Genomic DNA, 23,342 nt, shown 5'->3' with positions numbered 1-23,342 from the left:
TGGCAAAGGAATTTTTATTTTAAATAGTAAAGTCTTTCTAAAACAAATTCTGACACTAAGCTAAACATTTCCCCATAGAAATTTTGAATATCTAGAAACTATAGCTATATGCTTTGTGTTTTTTAATACCAAACATATATTAAAAATGCTTGTCTTTTTAGGTTTCTAGATCTTAGATGTCCACAGGGTGTGGATATTTTTTTTTATCCTCACCTGAAGATATGTTTTGTGTGTGTATTTTTCATTGATTCTAGAGACAGAGAGGAAGGGGTAGGGAGGAAGAGAGAGAGAGAGAGAGAGAGAGAAATATCAATCAGTTGCCTCTTGTACACACCCCATCTGGGGATAGAACCTGAAACTTGGATATGTGGCCTGATTGATAGGGAATTCAACCCTTGACCCTTTCATACACAGGACAACGCTCTAACCATTTAGCACACTGGCCAGGGCTTTTTTTTTTTTAATTGAGAGAGAGAAAAATATCAATGTGTTGTCCCACTTATTTATTCATTCAGTGGTTGCTTCTTATATGTTTGCTGACCGGGGATCAAACCCGCAACCTTGGTGTATCAGGATGATGCTCTAACCAACTGAGCTACCTGGCCAGGGCTTGGGTGTGGATTTTTATGTGACTTTTTTGGTGTCCTAAGCCTCATTTAATATTTCTTACTCAACTAAGAAATTAATTTGGCCCATCAAGATCTCTTTCCACTCTAGAAATGTGAAGCATCGCAGGCACTTGGGTATATAGAATTTGCGAGACTAAGTCAATCTGATTAAGAGGGTGTCCGGACCTTCCATTGTCTTTCAGATGTTTGGTTGGAAACTTCAGAATCAAAGCCAACTTTAGGTCCTAGTCCCTTCAGCAGTCAGATTTTACCATAAGCAAAACAAACAAACAAACAAAACAAAGCCATCGACCTAACAGCTTCAACAGCCCTGAAAATTAGGGAGCAGTTTTTCAGAGCCTGTGAAATATAAGAGCATGAGTTTGATCATCACGGGAGTTTCATTGTATTATACTATCACCATTACTGAGTAAATATTGTGTGCCATACATTTAATCCTTAGAACAGGTGAAGGTAGGTAGCGAATGCCCGTTTACAGAGCAGGGAAGGCTAAGTGAGCAAGCTGGGACGCAGCGAGTGGGTAAAAGCCTCATTTCCCAACCAGATGGAGGTCTGTCTGCGAGCCATTTCTTTCTTTCTTCTCTGCTTAGTCCTCAAATGCCGTTTGATAGTGTAGGAGAGGAGATACAGGTCCGTAGGAATTATCACGTAAGCATAACAATACCTGAAATATTGTACAGATCCTAGAAAGCTGAAACGTTATCCTTTTTTTGCCTTTCTGAAAATGAAAACTTGAAGAGCTTAACGTGCCTTTTAAAAAAACTAATTACGCAAATAGCTGAGGTTTACTGAAGCCTTTAAATCTCAGAGTGTAAAATTTAATAAAGTCCAGTTAGCCAATAATTCTGATTTCATTCATTAGAGTTACTTGTTTAATCCTGACTTTAGTACAGTTATCACACTTCTTAAAAAAGTAAAAAAAGATTTTAATGAAGTTGCAAGTTGTTTAATTTTGGAATTCTCCCGCCCCCCGCCGCCCCCAGTAAAAGCCTGGTTTTGAGTATTCTTTATTACAGCTTTATCCAGGAACTCTACCCTTTTCGCAGTTTTGAAATTCTAAATAATTCACCCACCAACTCAGGACCTCCACCTCCAGTGGACACGGGTCTCTGGGATGTTAGTGCCTCTTCGCTCAGCTTCTGAATGAGTCAGGCAGGTCCTAGGCACCTGTGGGCCCCTTATGGCACTGACTTTTCACAGGATGTTCACAGTTACCCCATCAGGTGAGAAAAGCCTAGGTCTTCTCTTTCCTTCCCCACCCAAAATGTTTCTGGTACTCTTGTGGCATTTTTAGATCCTCATCTTTAGAAAGGGAAAAAGCCCAAGTTTCACTTGCCTGGTGCCATTTTGAGGAGCCGTGCACAACTGAGTATATAAAGAACGTAGTCATTTAGAAACTGATGTAGATGATCGAAGATACGTGAAGTTGAAGCTTTTGATTATGATATTGCAAAATTTTAGACATGCTACACTTTTGTGTATGTTTATATAGAAGAGCTTTGTTGAGATATAATTCATATACCATACAACTCACCCATTTAGAGGCTATGCTTATTATTTTTTTACATTTATTTTTGACAGATCACCACAAAGCTGATAGGTTAATAACACAGTAGGAACACTATACATATAATAAAACTAACGCCAGATTCAGTTCTGCCTTCATTTGTGTATTACATATTCATGAAAATGACATTCAAATTCCATTTAGCACTTAATATTGAAATAAGGTCCTACTTGTATTAAAAGAAATATGGATGTTATTACATTTCTACTAATACGTTATTTAAACAATGCATAGTTAAGGTTACTATTCAATGACTATTCGAATAACATATCCCACATTTTTCTTAAGTTTCTTAATTTAAAAATATTACCTAGAAATGACTTTAATTGGTAATTTTTAAAGTTACTCTTTTAATATGCACACCATATTATTAATATGATTTGAATTGCTTCGCCCTGGATTAAACTGGAATGTTTCTTGTTTGTAGGGAGCAGCTGCAGATGACGGCCGATTGAAGCGAGGTGACCAAATTTTAGCTGTTAATGGTGAGACTCTAGAAGGTGTCACTCATGAGCAAGCTGTGGCCATTCTAAAACGCCAGAGAGGGACTGTAATCCTAACTGTGCTGTCGTGAGCCTCGGGTCCTGATCACAAGATAGATGTAGAACACCCATAGGAAGATGAAGCTCTGAGCGGATGAGAAGCAACCTCAACTGAAACTCACCTTCACCGATTCTTACTGTCTCATCCTTTCTGCTCAGGAGAGATGGCTGAGCTTCCCGTGGATTTCCCACATCAACAGTCATCTCCCTAATGCTTCCCAGCATCCATCACTTCTTGGTGAAGTTGAATGAGTCTTATCTGCTTTGCATTTAACATCGATGTTTATCAACTAGTAGTAACTGGTTCTGATTATATTTGCTGAAACGGAAGTTAACAACCACTCATTCCGTATGCCCTGCTCTCCCCATCCCTACTCAAACAGGGGCTTACCAGTGACCTCAGATCTCATCTGGTGAACAGAAACAAATGTTAAGCAACTGTCATCTCACTCCTGATTTACTTATGCTAATTGTGTCTTCAAGTACGCCAGAAAACATTAGCCATGTAATTAATTTACCAGTGATCCCCAGGATGAAATACCAACTTCTCCTGTGGGAAATTACTGTGCTCTCTTCTGTACGACTTACAGTCAAATAAGTCTCACACTCATTTCTCGGGATAGATCTTTATACATTAGTCATTGGTGATTATGACGAGTCAATTTGCAGACTGTAATCTGAAAACTCTGAAAGGCTTTCGAATTATTTACTTAGTTACAAAAATGCAGACCACCTAGCAAAAGCACCTTATTCTCAACAGGAACTATTAGCACCCATGTTCTGAATTCTAACAATGCGAAATTATGTTCAAGTCTGGGAAGTTCATCTGGAGGTAATGGCATCTCAGTAGGCAAGTATCATTCCCACCCCTCAGTCCTCAGACGAGGTGGAAACCCCCAAAACCACACTGCAGAGATCAGCAAGTTTTGCCTCAAGTCAGACGAGGTCTAGGTGGCCTTGGCCTTCCGGAACACCGAGTGACAAATTTGAGTATCCTTCCCCTTGGCTCCAGACTGGTCAGTCTAGCAGCACAGATTGTAGGAACACAGATGGAACAATGTACATAGCCACAAAGTGACAGAGCAAATACACTGAGCCTAGGAATCCGTGATAGCTCCTTGGCTAATGTCTCCTCGTCTCCAGGAAGCCTCCATTCACTGTAGCTTTGCATTTTAAGAAAGTAACTACTGCAGAAAATGCAAGCATACCTTTAAGGGTGGTTAGGGACATTCTTATTCAGGTATTAGCAGGAAAAAAAATGGGGAGATGCTTATCAGTGCCTGTTTTAGGTCCTTCTGTGAAAAAAACAACAACAAAAAAAACACACGCACCATGAGGATGAGTACCGGCATCACTAATGGAAGTAGTTGGCATTATTTAACTAAAACACAATGCTGCAAGTGGTTCATAGTAATTATCAAAATGTAATAGTTACCTTTCTAATTTAAAATGGTATTTAATACATATAGGTTTTAATGGAGAATATCTTTGAGTAAATATAATCACAAAGTGCATTAACTCTCGGTGGAATATTTTGTGGCTATTCCAAAGTCTAGAGTGCCTAAATTTTATGTTGAAAACGTCTTTCATGATTGGTATTAAATTTTCTGAAATTGCACATGGCTTTTGAAATTTCTAATGTATCCAAGATATGCAATATTGTTAGGATCCTGTCTTTCAATGCATGCGAAGCTATCAACCTCTGGACATTCTATGTTAATTGTATCTGCAAGAATAGCTCAGGCATCCAAGAAGAAATGACGCCCAATAGATATAAAACTTGAAAATGCACCTCAAAACGATATATACATATATATACTTTTGAAATGTGATTCTGCTTGATTTTGATGGAATGGCCATTAAATACACATTTTGAAATAATACATCGTTGTTGTGTGTCTTTACCCATTACCCTTTAGGTCATGTTATTCAAAATCTGTTGATAAAGGAATTGTGATGCTTGATACTCCTTGCTGCAGGAAACTGACAGAACTAGTGCTTCTCATAACTGGTCCTGTCTCTGCTTGCATGCCTAATCAATAATAGCCTTGCCAAAAACACTTTTTTGCATCAGAACATACCAACAAGCAAAGAGGTATGATGAGAGATGGGAATTTGTGAAAGGAGTTCTCTCAGCCACATATATCGTTTTGGCTTCATCATTTGGGCCATTTATGTATAGTAGTAATATCACTAATTGGAGTTAGCGTGGGAGGGAAGTAAACCAGGAAAAGCAAAACTGCTGAATGTTTGTATGTACAAGATGTTAAGATTTTAAATAAATATAGTTGTTTAAGAAGCAAATGGAGTCTTATTATATATGAAAAAAAGTTTAATTTCTATATCTGATTTTGTTTTTTTCCTCAGCCATTTTATCCCCTAATAGAAAAGGAAAAAAATCCAACTTTTCACACGGTTTTCCAGTATCCTATTAAATCTGAGACCCATTCATAGCTATCACATGTATTAATTGTTGTGGGAACCCCTTTCACGTCCCTCGTGGTTCAGGGTTCCAGTTCAGGGTTCGGGTTCTGGAGAAGGGGGCCGCACACAAATGAAAAGAGACTAGAAAAGTATTAATTTGGCGATATTGGGGGGCCAGGCAGGAGCCCACCTCTAGTGGGAGGACTACCTCTAGGCTCTGGCCTTGCTATCCCTTTTATTGAGACTATGGGAAACACCCATTACCCTTAAGCAGGTTTGGGATACACCCATAGCCCTTAGGCAGGTAATAAGCGGATTATCATATCAGTAAGGATTTACATGATTACAAGATGGAGAAGTTGCCTCAGTTACCATTATCTCAATTAGATAGGGAGTGGTTGGCTCTGACCTTTTACATCTTTTGTATTAGTGAGACAATGGTCGGTTTCCGGCAAATTGTCAGGTATGTTCTTGGGCATTAGAACAGACGCTTTACAAAGGAGCCAGTCTGGTAATCGAGAGGGTGAGTCTTGGCATCACACTAAGTTCGAATGCTAATTTACCAGGCATGTGACCTTGTCCAAGGTATTTAAGCACCCCTTGCTTTAGTTTCTTCACTCAGAAAGGATAGGGGGGAAGGGGGAGTTTCTAAGCACTATAATGACCAAAATCCAAGTAGAACTCTTAGTATAGTGCCTGACTCATATTAAGTACTACATAAATAAACATTAGCAATAAAGCTCTTATCCCATGTATGGAGGTGGCCTGAAATTAGGCACTTACGCTGGTGATTTGTGGTTTCAATTAGAAATGACCTTTAAAAAATATATTCTTGAAGGTGGCTTACCTCTGAACTGTTACTCCAAATCAGAGAGCAAAGTGTGTAACTGATTACAACAGTGTGAGCTTGAGGACCTAGAGGCTGTGCTATCAAAAGCTACAACTGAGCTGAAACCACTGGGATAGGGAGTAACACCAACTCAATATGCCTGCCTCCCACCTTCAGGATGACGCTCTAACCAGCTGAGCAACCGGCTAGGGCAAGTTTTTGACAACTTGACTCAATCTTCAGATTCTCTATATTTAAGATGAAAAAAGAAGCATTTCACTGCACAATACCAAGATCAAAACGAAAATGTGTCTGTGACTGTGTAAGACTTTAACCTCCACCAGCTCTGAGCATTTCCTTCATTTCCAGTCACTTTAAGAAACAAGTAAGCCACTGTGGTCTGGGTCCCTGAGATGCTGCTGTCCAGCAGCAGGATCCATGCTGGGCAAAGACACACGGGAGCAAAAACTTCTCCGATCCTCTCTCTAGAACCAGACTTTAGAAATGGTGGCCGCCTCTCATTGGAGTCTGTTCTGCCCTCCGCACCACCACTCCCATTCCACAGGTGGGAGAAACATGCCAGAGGGAGTGCCTGGTTTGCCCGGTCACCCAGCTAATTGGCAAGCAGAAGAGTCTTTAATAAACCTGTGGGAATTCATCAGTTTAGCAAACTCTTGTAGAGTACCCACGCACGACTTCTAAATTAGCCTGAATTTTTAAAAGCTTATTTCTGTTCTCCCTAATATAGCTCTACAACACAAGGCTGTAAAACAATGAAAAATAGACATATCTTTTGGATGTTGGGAAAGAAGACTTGGTCTATCAACTTGCCATAACCTCTCTACATTCTGGGAAGAATTCCCAAGGCAGGACACCTGGATGCCGTCATGGTTTAAGCATCTTCTTCTCAAGGGAGCCACAGTTCACGGCAGGTGCAGTGCCAACAGCTCCTCCTGCCTAACGTCTTGACTGGGCATGTGCCCAGCTTTCCTCTCCTGGGAGAACAAAAGAAATGGTGATGGAAGAAAGAGTGCCAGCCATTCAACTCCAAAGCCACGTTTTATTTTCCTGGAACCTCAAAATAGCTGTTAGAAAACAGGCTTCAATGGTCCCCCTCCCCTGAAGGATAAGATTTACCTGTTTTTGCCCTGCCAGCGTGGCTCGGTGATTGAGCATAGACCTATGAACCAGGAGGTCACTGTTTGATTCCCGGTCAGGGCACATGCCCAGGTTGTGGATCCCCAGTAGGGGGGCATGCAAGAGGCAGCTGATCAATGATTGTCTCTTATCACTGATGTTTCTCTCTCTCTCTCTCTCTCTCTCTCTCTCTCTCTCTCTCTCTCCCTCCCTCGCTCCCTTCCTGTCTCTAAAAAAAAAAAAAAAAAAAGATTGGGAGCAGAAATTTCCTGTCTGCCATTGTATTAGGGTTCTCCAGAGAAAGAGAACCAATGAGATGTGTGTATTTATGTAAAGAGATTTATTATAAAGAACTGACTCATGAAATTACAGAAGCTGGCAAGTTCAAACTCTCTACAGCCTGGGCTGGCAGGCTCAGCACCCAGGGGAGTACGAGGCTGTGTGCTGGAGACTTCTCTCCGGTTCAGGGAGGCCGAGCTTTTTGTTCTACTCGGGCCTTCAACAGGCTGGATGAGGCCCACCCACATTATAGAAGGCGCTCTGCTAACTCAAAGTCTACTGATTCAACTGTCAGTTCCATCCAAAGAGATCCTCCGTGTTGACACACAACATTAACTGTCACAGACATCATGGGACCTCGAACCGAAATTCCTCTAGAATGGCCTTGACTTAGGGTAATCCTTGTTCTCAACCCTTTTCCAGCCTCTTACCCCTTTTGATGTCCCCAACTGTGGTGCAGTCACACCCAGATCCCCCAGGAGCAGACAGCTGAGATTTTGCCTCTGTCTCCCCACCACCCAGACACCCCTCGGTATTTGTATTCGGTGGCTTTTCATTGCATTTAGGGTAAAGTCCAAACTCAGCATGTTTTTTGAGACACTTCAGGATTTATCTTCCGTCTAAATCTCTGGCAGTTGTATTAATACGAGTGTCACCAAATACTTCCCTGGATAAGCCAAGCTCTCTGGCTCTTGGGCCTTAGCACACACTATTCATTAGCAATGATGGGGTGCTGCTCAGGGAATAAGCAGAGACCAACTTCCACAGCATCACCTGGGGCAGTGGTCGGCAAACTCATTAGTCAACAGAGCCAAATGTCAACAGTACAACGGTTGACATTTGAGAGCCAAATTTTTTAAACTTAAACTATATAGGTAGGTACATTGTTATTAACTTAATTAGGGTACTCCTAAGCTGGCCTTTGCTAAAAACTCAAGGGGCCAAAGAGCCACATGTGGTTCGGGAGCCGCAGTTTGCTGACCACTGACCTGGGGAAATGCAAACGTACGCTCTGCCCTGAACCAACTTCTGGGCTGGGGCCCCAAAATCTTGGGTTTTAACAGGCTCTCCGATTGATGATTGATTCTGATAACCACTCGGCTAGAGCAGCCTCCTCCCTTTTGTCTGTGGTCATTTACAATGGCCAAGTTCTCTTTGGTAAATACCAGTGGCCTCCAGTGGTTGGAGTCGGGCAGGAATGTTACATTTCGAGCAAGTCTGAATGAGTGGGCCACCTGTATAAACATTTATTTGCAGGCAGCACAACACACAGCCCCCACCTGTCCAGGAAGCTCAGCGAGCTGCCCTTTCTGTCCTTAACCTTGGATGTACATTAAAATCACCTGGGGACATAAATGCCCAGTGCCTGGGGGATTGCCCAGGCCAATTAAAAGGAAGTGGGGGTCCCAGCTACGCAGAATGTCACGATTTGATTCCCGGTCAGGACAAATGCCCGGGTTGTGAGCTTGACCCCCAATGTGGGGTGTGCAGGAGGCAGCTGATCAATGATTCTTTCTCATCATTGATGTTTCTTTCTCTCCCTCTCCCTTCCTCTCTGAAATAAATAAAAAATATTTTTTTAAAAAAAAAAAAGGAAAGTGAGGGAAGGAAGGATGAGACACAAGGTTAGTTTGTTTTGTGGTGTTTATTTGCGGGGGAGGGTTAAGCTCCCCAGGGGATGCCAATGCGGGGGGGGGGGGGGGGGGGTGCAGAGTTAAGAACAATGGTTTTAGGTCCTCCTACAAACACCTGGCTTGAAAAGTTTCACTCCTAGGCAACTGCAACAACATGCAGACTTTCTTTCCCATCAGATAACAAACTCTTCCTGAGGTGGGTGAAGGTGGGAGGAAGAATGCAGAACTGAGAGTTCCAGACCTAGAAGGCTCCCCTGTTTAATCAAGTGGGGACGGGTACCTTGCCCTTCTTTCTACCAACTACAGGTCACTAATTTTAAAAGTACCCTTAAGTAATTAATGCACCCCTTAGTGTAGCTTTAGATGCTGTTCAAAGCCATCCCCTTTCAATTTCTCTCTCTCTCTCTCTCTCTCTCTCTCTCTCTCTCTCTCTCTCTCTCTTACTTTTTTATTGAATTTGCTAGAGGCCCTGGTGCACGAATTTGTGCACCAGTGGGGTCCCTTGGCCTGGCCTGCAGGATCGGGCTGAAACTGGCTCTCCAACATCCCCCGAGGGGTCCCGGATTGCGAGAGTGTGCAGGCCAGGCCGAGGGACCCCACCAGTGCATGATCGGGGCTGGGGAGAGACACGGGAGGTTGGCCAGCTGGGGAGGGACCGTGGGAGAGCTCCAGGGTGTGTCCGGCTCATCTCGCTCAGTCCCAATGGGCCGGACCCGAGCAGCAAGCTCACCTACTCGTCGGAGCATCTTCCCCCTGGTGGTCAGTGCATGTCATAGCAACTGGTCAACTGGTCGACTGTCTGCCCCCTGGTGGTCAGTGTACAACATAGGGAGCGGTTAAGGGGCCTTAGCATATCATTAGTATATTACACTTTGATTGGTTGAATGGCCAACCGGATGACCAGACATCTGGACACTTAGCATATTATGCTTTTATTATATAGGATTAGGGTGATTTCCATTTCAAATGACCCATCTTTGGACAGATTCCTGATTGGAGTACACCTTCAGTATTAACTTACCATCCTTGGGATAGAGATTAAAGGTAGTTTACATGCACATCATACTATGTACTAGTATGTTACAATATTTATAGAGACTATAACAAAGTCTTCTTTTAAATGTCACTTCCTAGGGAAGGCTTCCCTGACCCAATAGACCTGGGTGAGTTGCTCTCCTCTGCTTGGGGTCACCCTGAGCTTCCCCAGTCATGGCAGCTAGATGGTGGGAGAGTTGGTATCAAATAACTTGTCTCTTATTTGTGCCAAATTCTGAATACCTTAAGGACAGAAACAGTGTCTTTCTCACTATTGTATCCCCAGCACCTACACAGTGCCAGCACAAAATTAATGTTCAAATATTTGTTGAAATATCTGCCCAGCCAATGTGCCAGATACATTTTTTTTAAAAATCTCATTCTCTGCCATTGACTTCGAAATACATTTTTTAAAAGATGGATTTATAATGGATAGAAAGATGAGTGCATGTATAAGTGTGTGATAAAAGAGGTCTTAGTAAAATGTTAATGTCAATCTTGGTGGTAAAAATACTCTGTAAAAATTTTCAACTTTGCTGTATGTTTGAAACTTTGCATAATAAAATATTGGGGGAACTCAATGACGCTTCGCAACAATACTGAGGCTAGGGATTACTGTCCCCCTTGTTCACAGAAGGGGAAGTTAAATATCAGAGAAGTTAGAAACCGGCAGAAGATCACACAACCGGCAGAAGCCGAGTTCGCACCCTCCCCATCTGCTCTCAGGCCGCCTTCCCTCCCTGTCGGCCACTAGAATGCAGACCTCACGGGCAGACAGCCCAGTTCCTCCAGGAATTAAATGGGCATATTTCATTTCCAAGATCGGGAAGGACCACTGCAGAAAACGGGGCATGGGGGCTCCCCAACACGACATACCTGTCTCCTTAGGGGGCTAGAGGCACGCCCCTCCTCGCTCCCAGATGTCCTGACAACGTCCTTTCCTGAAAGCTCTGGAGGCCCCAGCTTGACAAGACAAAGATGCATCCATTAAATGCGGCTTAAGGATCAGAGCCGGGGACCAAGGGCTGTTTTGAAACCCCACTGTGACTTGCCACTGTGACTTGCCTCCCACAGCCTCAGAGTTTTATGTCCGTAATTGAAATATAATTGCAGTACTCCCGCTTTCAACCCATTCCTAGCCATGTGTGAGAATTCTAACCAGGGAGGTTTGCCAGGCGTTTGGTTGGCACCGGGATGGTAAGCACAGGACACGTGCTTCACTGGCGGGTTGGTCTGTTTCACCTGCAGACGCTAGAAATGAAATCCGGGCGCTGGGCCACGTGCACCCAAACTTGCTTCCTTCCCACTCGGTGCCTCGGCGCCTCCGCCTGCGAGACCGCAGATGGCCGCGCGGGGGCGCACGAGAGGCGCTTCGAGTTCCTGGCCTCGGCAATGCACGGCGCGCCCGCAGAGAGAAAAAAAAAAAGTTCCCTTAGCTGAGATCTCAGTGAGAACTGGGGAGGGGGCGGGGGTGTGAAGGATGGCAGCGGGGGAGGCCGGCCAGAGTGAAGGCTGGTATGACCTCCAGTGAGGGTAGAGCTTCAGAATGTTGACGCTCCCACCCGGCCAGGAGGTTAACAGTACAGGAAGGTGAAACAAAAAAACAAAACACCACAGTACAGGAAAGTAGACCTTAGCCTCACGGCTGTTAGTGGTTTGGTCCTATGACCAGGCTCGGCTCCGTTGCCTTGGAATCTCCGCTTTTCCATTAACCAAATGGATCAGTTTGTCTGGCCCCTGACAATTAGATGGGAGGGTTTCAGGGCTTGGGCATGGATTTCAGTACTTAGGTGTTCCCTTCTCCCTTCTCCTTCCCCCTTCCAGGACCTGCACTCTGGAGTCTTATTGCTGGAATTTGTAATTTTATTGTGTATTTTAAATAAAATTGCTATGGTAAGATACACTTAGAAAAGTGCTAGAAGATTTAGCAGTCATTCAAATTGATTTTTTAGAAAACGTGAGGTACAATAAGACTTTTTCAGTTACTCATGTAACATTTATTAAGAGCTAGCTATGTGCCCTAGCTGGTTTGGCTCAGTGGATAGAGCGTCGGCCTGCGGACTGAAAGGTCCCGGCTCGATTGCGGTTGATGTTTCTCTCTCTCTCTCTCCCTTTCTCTCTCTGAAATTAATAAAAATATTTTTTAAATAAATAAAATCAATAAAAATTTTAAAAAATAAAATATGGTGTTTTCTCTCAGATTATATGTGGATTTAATTTCCATCTTTAATATTTCTGTACTTCCCCAATTTTTACACTTTAATGAAAACTGTTTTCTTTGGTAACCATAAAACGATTTTTTAAAAGATATATTTTATTGATTTTTTTACAGAGGGGAAGGGAGAGGGATAGAGATTTAGAAACATCGATGAGACAGAAACATTGATCAGCTGCCTCCTGCACACCCCCCACTGGGAATGTGCCCGCAACCAAGGTACATGCCCTTGACCAGAATCGAACCTGGGACCCTTCAGTCCGCAGGCCGACCCTCTATCCACTGAGCCAAACCGGTTTTGGCCCATAAAACGATTTTTAAAACTGATTATTCGCCTTACATTTTGTCCCCCATCCCATCGTTTTCACTGTTTCTCAGAGTGGCCCATGAACACTTCACATCAGAATCCTGCTGCAAGCAGGTGCACACGTAGGAATCAGAATCTACATTTTAACCTGGCTTCTCGGGTGAGTCTTCATTGAACACACGCTGAAGTCCACAGAGCCTCGGGTTTAGCACTAGGAAAGAGAGAAACCTGTGTTTAATATTAATGAACAATGGGTCTTAAGAAAGCTACTCCCACTCATGGCCAGAAGATGGCGGAGGTTTTCCATTTACCTGAGTCGTTAAGAGGGAGATCTTGTTCAAAATAAATTGCTTGGTCTCAATTACATAAATCCAGAAGACCGTCCTCACCCGAAATTGTGATGGGAAATGAAAGACTAGAATATTAAAAAATGAATGGGATTAGTTGTCCTGTCTCCATAGAAACCACTCTTCTCTAGAGAAAGGTTATTCGATTAGGATGTGCCTTCTGGGCTCCAATGATATTGCACCCAGAGGAAAGCTCTAGCCGGCTCCTTGTTTTGTCTCGGCTGCACAGTCCGGACCAGCTGTGAGAGCAGTGTAGGTCTCTGTGGGTGGAATTCAGGAATGACAGCAGTGAAAAGGAAAGGGAGAGGCTCTCTAGTCCCAGGACTCCCTAGCCAGTGATGGGCAACCTTTTGAGCTCGGTGTGTGTGTCAAACTTCGCCAAAAAACTGAGCATAACTCCGGTAGTGTGTCACTTGGAGGAAAAAACATTATTTCGCAAATGTTTCATCCTCAGGAGCAGCAAATGTTTCGTCCTCGGCATGCGGCCGCCTCAGAATTGAACCTGGGACCTTTCAGTGCTGACACGCGTGTCATAGGTTCGCCATCACTGCGCCTAGCCTGTTGATTCCACCTAGCCAGTTCTCTTCCTTTACTTCTGGTGCTGAGGCAGGATGGTTAGCCAGGACAAGTGGAATAGGGAAACTGAGGCTCACAGTTAAATGGCCAAGCAGTTTTCAGCCTCTAGTAAATCACAATATCCTATCTTCCCTAACCAAAGGACATCAAATGCTTTAAACTTCTCCCCAACTAGAGTGTAAATAGCTTAAATCACCGTACTCAGGGAAATAGATAGCAGAAATCTAATTAGTACCTTTTGTGCCAACCACACCCAAGACCAGATGAAGTCGGGAATCAATCTCGTTTTGGTGAACATTCTATTGAGATCCTCCCCTGAGACCTCCCCTAAAATTCCCGCCTTTAAGAAAACAGATAATCCTCAAACTTGTGGTGGTGAACACACAACGCAATATACAATTTTATTAACCAATGTCTCCCCACTAAGTTAAATTAAAAACAACAAAACAAAAAACCCTCAAGACAAAGACCCCCCCCCCACCCCCCCTGCACAGGCTCTCTCCGAAGCAAGCACACGCCTTTCTCCCCTCTCCGGTTCTTTACTTTTCTCTCCTACACTCTTAAGTGCCAGCAGGTTTGATTTGACAAGAGGATTTTGCTTTTGCTCACTCATTCATTGCTTCAGTCAACAGGAGGGCCTATTACATACTAGTCATAATTTCAGGCCCAGTGGATACATCAGTGTGTTATGGTTGGGGTTACCGGCTGGGAGCTCGGTTCTTCTCATCGATGCAGAAAAGATTTTAAGGTCAGCGAAAATGAAAGTAAAGCAGAGGGCATTTTACTGAAGATTCACTCCAAGTGAGGAGCTGGCCAGTTTCCTCTCTTAGGGAAGATAGGATTTACTAGGTGGCTGCAAACTGCTGCTTCACGATGTTTCAGTTCCCCTATTCCACTTATCCTGGAATTTTCCTAGCTTCTTACTATTCTATCACAAGTGAACAAGGAAGATAAAATTCTTGCCCTATGGGGTTATCATCTATATTCTAGTGGAAAAGTGGAAGAGAGACATAATAAGGACACAGAATTGAATTGAATGGGTAAGTTCAGATTCTGATAACTGGGAACCGAATAAAGAAGGCAATGTGGCCCTGGCCGGTTTGGCTCAGTAGATGGAGCGTCGGCCTGAGGACTCAAGGGTTCCAGGTTTGATTCCGGTCAAGGGCATGTACCTTGGTTTCGGGTACATCCCCAGGTGTGTGTGTGTGTGTGTGTGTGTGTGTGTGTGTGTGTGTGCAGAAGGCAGCTGATCGATGTTTCTCTCGTATCGATGTTTCTAACTCTCTATCCCTTTCCCTTCCTCTCTGTAAAAAATCAATAAAATATATTTTTTTTAAAAAAGGAAAAAAGAAGGCAATGTGGTCCACCCGGTGTGGCTCAGTGGTTGAGCGTCAACCTATGATCCAGGAGGTCACAGTTCAATTCCCAGTCAGGGCACATGCCCAGGTTTCGGGCTCGACTCCCAGTGAGGGGCGTGCAGGAGGCAATCAGTGATTCTCTCTCACTATTGATGTTTTCATCTCTTTCTTCTTCTTCCTTCCTTTATGAAATCAATAAAAATTTACTTTTTTTAAAAAGAGGGTGATGTGATAAATAGTGTTAAAAAAGAAAGAAAATAGATCAAAATAAAGTCACTAAGCCAACTCACCAAACCAATACTTACTAATTTCAGTTTCAGCCTCTCCCCAGAGGGAAAATTTTCACCACTCAGTCTGGAAATATTCTGATTAACATTAGTAAGGTAATCTTCTTTATATGATTTCCTACCTTCACCTAAGGTTAGGAGTCCATCGCCTGAAATAACCCACTCTTTTAATTTCTTAGTCCCCTTCTTTTTTCTTTCTTTTTATTATTTATTTATTTATTTTGCTTATAAAAACTTTCCGTTTTGTACAACACATCAGAGCCCCCTTTGAATTGCTAGATGGGATGCTATCAATTCATCAGTCACTTAATAAAGCCAATTGGATTTTCAAATGTACTCAGTTGAATGTGTTCTTTAACAAGAGTAATGGAATGGTGTGTGTGGCTCCTTTAAAAGCGAGGCCTGCGAGGCGAAGAGGAGTGAACATTTGACCTGACACCTGAGGATGAAAAGCAGTCAGCTGTGAAAGAACTAGGGAAACCACTGGTGCAAAGGCCCTGAGGCAGGAGCCTCGGTGTTCTGAAGAGCTGGCAGGAGCTTGTTTTTATCACAGGGAATAGTACTTACCCAATGTTGACGGGAAAGGATCAGAATGGAATGAGGAGTTAGGATTTTTTAATTGAAATGGAAATCACTGAGAGGTATTACCTGGAAGAAAGGATTGCAGAGAGGCAGGGGTCCTCAAGCTTTTTAAACAGGGGGCCAGTTCACTGTCCCTCAGACCGTTGGAGGGCCGGACTATGGTTTAAAAAAACAACTATGAACAAATTCCTATGCACACTTCACATATCTTATTTTGAAGTAAAAAAACAAAACGGCAAAAACACCTGCATGTGGCCTGAGGGCTGTAGTTTGAGGACGCCTGGGCCAGAGGCTAGGAGACTAGCTGGTTATGTCAGTGATCCCGGTGAGAGATGATGGGCTTAAACTAGACCGGGGCCATGGAGAGGCAGATCAGCGGACAAATTCAAGGGCTTGGGAATGATTAAAGGTGGGGCTTTCGGAAAGCAGAGGCATCAACCAGAACCCCTGGGGCTAAGGCCAGAGGAGTGGTGGTTCCTTTATTGAGACCTTAGCCTGGATTCAGGGGGGTGGGGCGGGGGGGAGGTTAGGTTCTGCCCCAGGCAGTGTGGAATTCGAGGTGGGACTCTGGTGGCGGTCGGAGAGGGCTTCAGGGCTGGATCAGAGTTCCTGAGGAGGGGAGTAGGGAGTGTAGGTTGGGAGGGGATTGGCCTGGGGACCTTCAGTCGCTACAAAAGGAGGGGAGGAGCCAGCCAAGGGTTGTGAGTCCACTTCTCTTCACCGCCTCTCCATCTCCAGGTCGGGTTCCTACTCCAGGTAAGGCTGGCTGAGGTGGGGGCCTCGGGGTTGGGTGCCACCTTGGGCCCCAGCTTTACCACCGGTTCTGTTCCTCATTGGCAAGTGAGGAAGGCATCTTCCTAAACCTTCAGAAAGTGGGCATGTTAAAATAGCAGTGCCGTGAGGCGAAAATGAGGTCAAGGAAACGAGGAAGTACTAGAGCACTAGCTTTGGGGGGTGGGGGGTGGGGATGGAGGGGGGAAGAGGGTGAGGAAAGGAGTGTCTTTTGGCAACAATGGAATAACTAGGCGCCTTGGAGCCAGGCAGACCTGGATTCTCATCCCATCTCCATTTCCTAGATGTGAGAGGCCTTGAACTTCATCTCCAAGCTCTTCAGCGTATGTTCTTTATCTGACTGGGAAATAGATTTGGAAGAGGTAACTTTTTCTTTATTTCCTTCACTGTTAGAAAAATTGATCGAATTTATTTTCAAATGGCAAAAAAAACAAAAAAACACACACACAAAAAAAACATGTTGACGGCCAAAAGGTCTTGGAAAATGGACCCCAATTAGCACAAGGAAACCACCCACTTCCCTTGTCCCTTCGCTCACCTCGCGGGTCCCTTCCCCGCTGCCCTCCTCACTCCACTCAGGGACTCGGTTACTCACCTCCTGGGTCATCGTTGCTATGATAACATTAATTTAAACAAGCACGTGGCGAGAGAAGCACCTTTCTTCCCTGCATCACAATGGGGTGGTTTTCCTATGTATTAAGCCTTCGACTTTGAATTGTATGTCATGAGCTCTGCTTGAATTTTAGGCCGTGAGAGGCAGCTGTGCAGGAGGCCGGCGCTGCTCTGCGGAGGGCTCACCTTCAGGCCGGGCCCTCGGCGGGTAAGTACCTGCGCTGCGGGGCTTGCGGTCTGAAGTGGCGGACGATTGGAAGGACGTAGTGTATCAGCGCTCATGTCCTGATTTGGGCCTCGGTAGGCTGTTGTGAGGGAGAATGTCCCTTCATTACCTAACACTTTTAGCGTACAACACTTTTTGCACGCTAAAAGTGTTAGGTAATGAAGACAGATCAGATTAGCAGTTGATTCCCAAATGTTTCAAATCTAAATTTTTTTGTATTGCATCTGCAACACTGCTCATTTGTGATCACCTCCAATTTTAAAACACTTCTTTATAAAATGAAGTAGGTGAAGAAGATCACAGTCTTCTGTATGTTGTTTTAAATGATCATTTCTTGTTTTGCTTTCATGATTTAAAATTTTTAAGTGGTGTCTTATTTATTTATTAATCCTCACCCTAGGATATTTTCCCACTGACTCTTAGAGAGAGGGAACGACAGAGAAATATCTATTGCTTGTCTCCTGCACGCCCTGACCAGGGCCCGGGCCTGGGAGGAGCCTTCCTGCCCTTGACGCTCTATCCACTGAGCAAACCGGCGCGGGTTCATGATTTAAATTTTAACTTTACTATTTACTGTCACTCTAATGTGAGATATAGAACATTTTGCTATGGTAAATAACATTAAAGTAATTATCTTTCTGGGGGCGGGGGGGATGGAGGGTGAGTGGGCCTGTTCCGGCTTTGCCTACGTTAGAGTGAGTTGGGGGAATGGACCTTTGCACTTAGGAGGAATGAGTCCTGCAGCAGATAATTTAGGAAGAGGGTGTCCTTAACCTGCTGCGCTTAGGCAGTCTGGTAGTTGGTGTTATTGGCAGAAAAGCAAGACTGCCACCACTGGAAAGCACAGGAGTTTTCATCCCATATTACTAGTTGTTGCAAGTATCTGGAGACAGTTTTACACCCTCAAAATTAAAGCAGTTTAGACCCACCACTCAATCTTTTTTTTTTTTAATTTTAAAATATTTTAAATGATATTGTCATGTATGCACTATTTTTACCACAGTATTACCACTATATTTTACTTTCTTTTTTTTTAAATTTCTTTATTGATTAAGGTATCACATATTTGTCCTCGTCCCCCCATTCCCATCCCACACCCCTCCCTACACATGCCCCCACCCCCCTGTTGTCCTTAACCGCTGGTTAGGCTCATATGCCTGCACGCTAGTCCTTTGGTTGATCTCCTCCTTTACCCCCTCCTTCCCCTACCCTCCCTCTGAGGCCCGACAGTCTGATCCGTGCCTCCTTGTTTCTGGGTCTGTTCTTGTTCATCAGTCTATGTTGTTCATTACCACCACTCAATCTTGTTAAATAATAGATTAAGAAGCTCACATGTTTTATACCTCAAATTTATTATTTTAATAACTGAATTTAAATGCTAAATTGCAGTCAGAGATAACTAAAAATAAAAGTGTGGTCTCTGTCCCACCCAAGGTCCTAGATGCCCTGAAATCCTCTCTGCTCTGGGTGAGAATCCCTAGTAGAGGTGGAAAGCAAGGTCTAAACACCGAGGCTGGAGCAAAGCTGGCAAATTTCAGGTCAGGATGGATAAAATTTGCCCAAGCACTGGCAATAATAAGTTTTTTTTTCAAACACCGGAATCTGTTTTGGTTTGTATTCCTATAACTAAAAGTTGAGCATATTTCAAGGTTTTTTTCTTTCATATGCCGAGGACATCCCTCGCCAATGTATATATGTCTTCTTTGGAAGCCATCAAAGAAGACTTCAGAGGCTTGGTGAGCTCTGATTTGTATTTTAAGGAAGTTACTCTTAACAATATTACAACAGGAGGGCAAACTTTGCAGACCAGAGAGAACCAGTTACCATGAGAAACCTTTAAGAGTTCAAACACCCAAGGCATGGGGTGGGGAGGGTAAATTTCCCCTTAATCTCCTGGGTAGAAAAAAAAGGCAGTTTTTAATTTGCATTTCCTTGGCTTGTGGCTGAGCTGTCTTTTTATATGTTGATCACCTACTTGCATTTCCTTTAGATGAATTACCTTTAAAATAGGCAGCCTGGAAATAAAATGGGCAGTCTGTTTTTAGTGTATTTTCCTCTCTGAACTTGCTGCCCCCGCCCGCTCCCTTGAGTGTGGGTGGCATCTCTTCACTATATACAGGCGCCACAGGTTTCTTCCGAGTTTAGGGAAGAATAAAGGAAAATGACTAACTTCTTTTATCTTGCCCTGGCCCACTTGTCTCAGTGGTTAAAATGTTGGCCCGTGGACCAAAGGGTTGAGGGCTCAATTCCCAGCTAAGAGCATGTACCTTGGTTGCAGGCTCCATCCCCAGTCCGGTTGGGGTTTGAACCTGGAGGCAACCAATGGATGTGTCTCTCATATCTATGTGTCTCTACCCACCCCTCCTTCTACTCCACTATCTCTTAAAAAAAATCAATGGAAAAAATATCCTGGGGTTAGGGTTAACATTTACCTTTAGTGACATTCTTTTCACATTTAAATTCCACTTTTCAAGGTGGAAGGATGGATAAAATTTGCCCAAGCACTGGCTATAATCAGTTTTTTTTTCCAAACACCGGAATCTGTTTTGGTTTGTATTCATGTAACTAAAAATTGAGCATATTTCAAGGTTTTTTCTTTCATATGCCGAGAACATCCCTTGCCAATGTATATATGTCTCTGTACACTCATAGCTTTTATGCAAAAGTACTTAAATTATCTGTTCTATATGCAGTTAAATGGAAACTTGTAAACGTAGAACCTTTTGAAATGTTGAACATTTTATTGATTTCTCTTTATAATACTGATCTGATGACATTTTTGTTATTTTTTGGAGCAGTTATTTTTTGGAGCAGTTCTTATTTTATCTAGACTTTTTATTATTATTATTAACATATATTTGCAAACGTGTTTTAATATCCTTGTGCAGGCTCTTTTCTCGTGCTTAATTTAGTCACATTGTTTGGTGCACAAAGATATTTGTTTGTGGATTATCATAACTGAAATTTTTTCTTTGCTTTATCTCAGACTTTTGACCATTGTGCCTTTTATAAAAATGGGTGTTTTTTTTATTGATTTTTAGGGAGAGGGAGAGAGAAAAACATCTGGCTGAATATCTGTTGTAGGACATACAGAGCAGTCTGTGTGTTTCAGTTGGGAGAGCTCAGTGGTTTTCCTTAAAACTTTTAATTTTTTTTTTAATTGGGAGCACTTTCAGGCATGCAAAAGGATAAACTCTCAAACCCACCAACCAGATTCAAGAACAAGCATCTCCCCATATACCTCATCTATTGGGAGTTATGTGTGTGTGTTTTCTGAAATCTTTTAAAGGAAATCTCATGCATCGTGTCAATTCACCCTTAAAAACTTCAGTATCTTAAAAATAAGGACATTTTCTTAAATAATACAATATTAACAGCTAATGAAATATATATTTCTTGATATCATTTAATACGCAGTTTATATTAAAATTTTTCTCCTTTTCCACTACTGATTTATTCAAACCGAGACCCAAATAAGGGGCACACAGTTCTCTTTGTTTCCTAAGCTGGAAGGGGCGAGGCCCTCACCCTGTCATTGAAGTACTGGAGCCCTATAGAAGGCCCTACCCACCCAGTGCACTTTTCTGGGTGCTTCCTCATAGTCTCCGATTAGCTTCAGGTACAACTCCTGATGCTGGATTTTTTAGTTTATTTCATAAAGAGGGGTAAAATGTGTATGTAACTACCATTGATCACTTATTAGTAGGTGTTTTTTTTGTTTGTTTGTTTGTTTTTAAATATATTTTATTGATTTTTTACAGAGAGGAAGGGAGAGGGATAGAGAGCTAGAAACATCGATGAGATGAGAGAGAATCATCGACCAGCTGCCTCCTGCACACCCCCTACCAGGGATGTGCCTGCAGCCAATGTACATGCCCTTGACCGGAATCGAACCTGGGACCTTTCAGTCCGCAGACCGACGCTCTATCCATTGAGCCAAACCGGTTTCAGCTTATTAGTAGTTTTTATCTTTCCTCTTTTGACCTTTTCCTTACTTAAGATCTTTAATATACATTTCTCTTCACCTCCTGTCACTCATAATTTGAGTTATTTTATCATAAATTGATGCTAACTTTAAGACTTTTAAGTTCAGTGGTATTACATGCATTCACATTGTTGTGCCACCATCACCACCATCAATCCCCAAAACGTTCATCTTTTTAACCTGAAACTCTGTACCCATTAACATGTCTCCTTATTCCATTCCCCCGGGCCCCACCCCTGGCAACATCATTCTACTTTCTCTAAATTTGACTATTTAGGCACCTCCTAAGTGGAAACATACAATACTTGTCCTTTTGTGACTGGCTTATTTCACTTAGTGTAATGTCTTCAAGCTTCAAAGATGTAGCTTGTGTCCTGAACGTCCTTCCTTTTTTTAAGAGGAAAGAATCTATTGTATGTATATACTACTACATTGTGTTTACCCATTCATCCTCTGAAGGGCACTTGGGTTGCTTTGACCTTTAGCTACTGACTGGATAATACTGTTGTCAACATCAGTGTACAAGTAAGTTAGCCCTTGTTTTTAATTCTTTTGGATAAATAGTAGCAGTGGAGCTGCTAGATGATATGGTCATTCTATGTTAAGTTTTTGAGGAACCCCTTAGTTTTCTAGCAACTCTCACATTCTTGAATAAACCAACTTAATCTTGGTATATATCCTTTAAAATATTGCTACTATTTTTAAGATTTTTGCTTTTATGTTTATGAGTTTTGAGGAAAAACTCATTTTCCTCTGATTTATTATTGAAGTTCATCTGGCCTAGAGTGTATTAAAATATTTCCTCTGCTGATCTCTGCAAGAGTTTGGGTAATATTACAATAAAAGTTGCTTCTCAACTTTTTAATTTATTTGGGAAAGTATAATAATGCTCCTGTTTTTGAACTATGCTTTATCTGTACTTGTATCCTTTTTTGTTCATAGTGTTATTTATTTATACCCTTTCTCAATCATTCGATCAATTGTCCCAGAGGTTTAATATTCACATTTTTGGTCCATTTTATTATTTTTTTTAATGTAGCAATTTAACTCAATTTTTATCCTTTCTACTTTTATAATATTTTAAGTCCATAAATCCCTTTCAAAGCACTACTTTCAATATTATTACTAGAGGCTCAGTGCAGGAATTCGTGCACCAGTAGAGTCCCTCGGCCTGGCCTGTGGGATTGGGCCGAAACTGACTTTCCGACATCCACCAAGGGGTCCCGGATTGTGAGAGGGCACAGGCCAGACTGGTGGACCCCACGGGTGCACAATTGGGGACAGGAAGGGACCACAAGAGGGCTCCAGGGCATGTCTGGCCCATCTCACTCAGTCCTGATCAGCCAGACCCCAGCAGCAAGCTCACCTACCAGTTTGAGCGTCTGCCCCCTGGTGGTCAGTGCACATCATAGTGAGTGGTTGAGCGGCCTTAGCATATCATTTGTATATTACATGCTCTGATTGGTTGAATGGATGACCGGACACTTAGCATATTGGGCTGTTGTTATATAGGATCATCCCTTGCCTGGGGATATTTTTCCCATTGATGAGCATGAGGGGGGGGGAGGGGAGAGAGACATAGTTGTGAGACAGACACATCAATCAGTTGCCTCCCACACTCTCGTCCCAACTGGGCCAGGGATGAAACTTGCAGCCCAGGTATGTGCTCTTGATGTGGAATTGAACTTGTGACCCTTTGGTGCACAGGGTGATGCTCTAACCACTGGGATACTATCCAGGGCAGATTTATGCATTACTTCAGAATTTAAATACTTGTATCCCTTTAGCAGTTAACTGCCAAACAAATTTTTTCAGATTAGCTTCTTTCATTTAGTATGCATTTTAGGGTCCTCCATATTTTAAGGCTTGATACCTCATTTCTTTCTTTTTTTATTCTATTGTTGAGAGCATTACACATGTCCCCTCCCATTTTCCCCCTCCACCCCAGTTCCTGCACCTCCCCAGATCTTCACCACCCT

The 23,342-nt window shown here is 42.9% G+C and overlaps 1 protein-coding gene across 3 annotated transcripts in view; it reads left to right on the top strand.

The window, feature by feature from the left end:
• PATJ (PATJ crumbs cell polarity complex component) overlaps positions 1 to 5,018 on the top strand; it is a 313,058-nt gene extending 308,040 nt beyond the window's left edge. For 2 of the 3 annotated variants that reach the window (XM_079776628.1, XM_079776629.1), the window contains exon 45: positions 2,624 to 5,018. In XM_079776628.1, coding sequence (XP_079632754.1) covers positions 2,624 to 2,770 — 147 coding nt within the window. In that variant the 3' untranslated portion in view covers positions 2,771 to 5,018. The remainder of the gene's footprint in view (positions 1 to 2,623) is intronic. The other variant, XM_079776630.1, reaches the window with a different exon arrangement.
• Positions 5,019 to 23,342: the final 18,324 nt, after the last annotated feature.

This window comes from Cnephaeus nilssonii, assembly GCF_951640355.1.
Source record: "Cnephaeus nilssonii genome assembly, chromosome: 7".
NCBI lineage: Eukaryota > Metazoa > Chordata > Mammalia > Chiroptera > Vespertilionidae > Cnephaeus > Cnephaeus nilssonii.
This window is presented reverse-complemented; position numbering and strand designations above follow the sequence as displayed.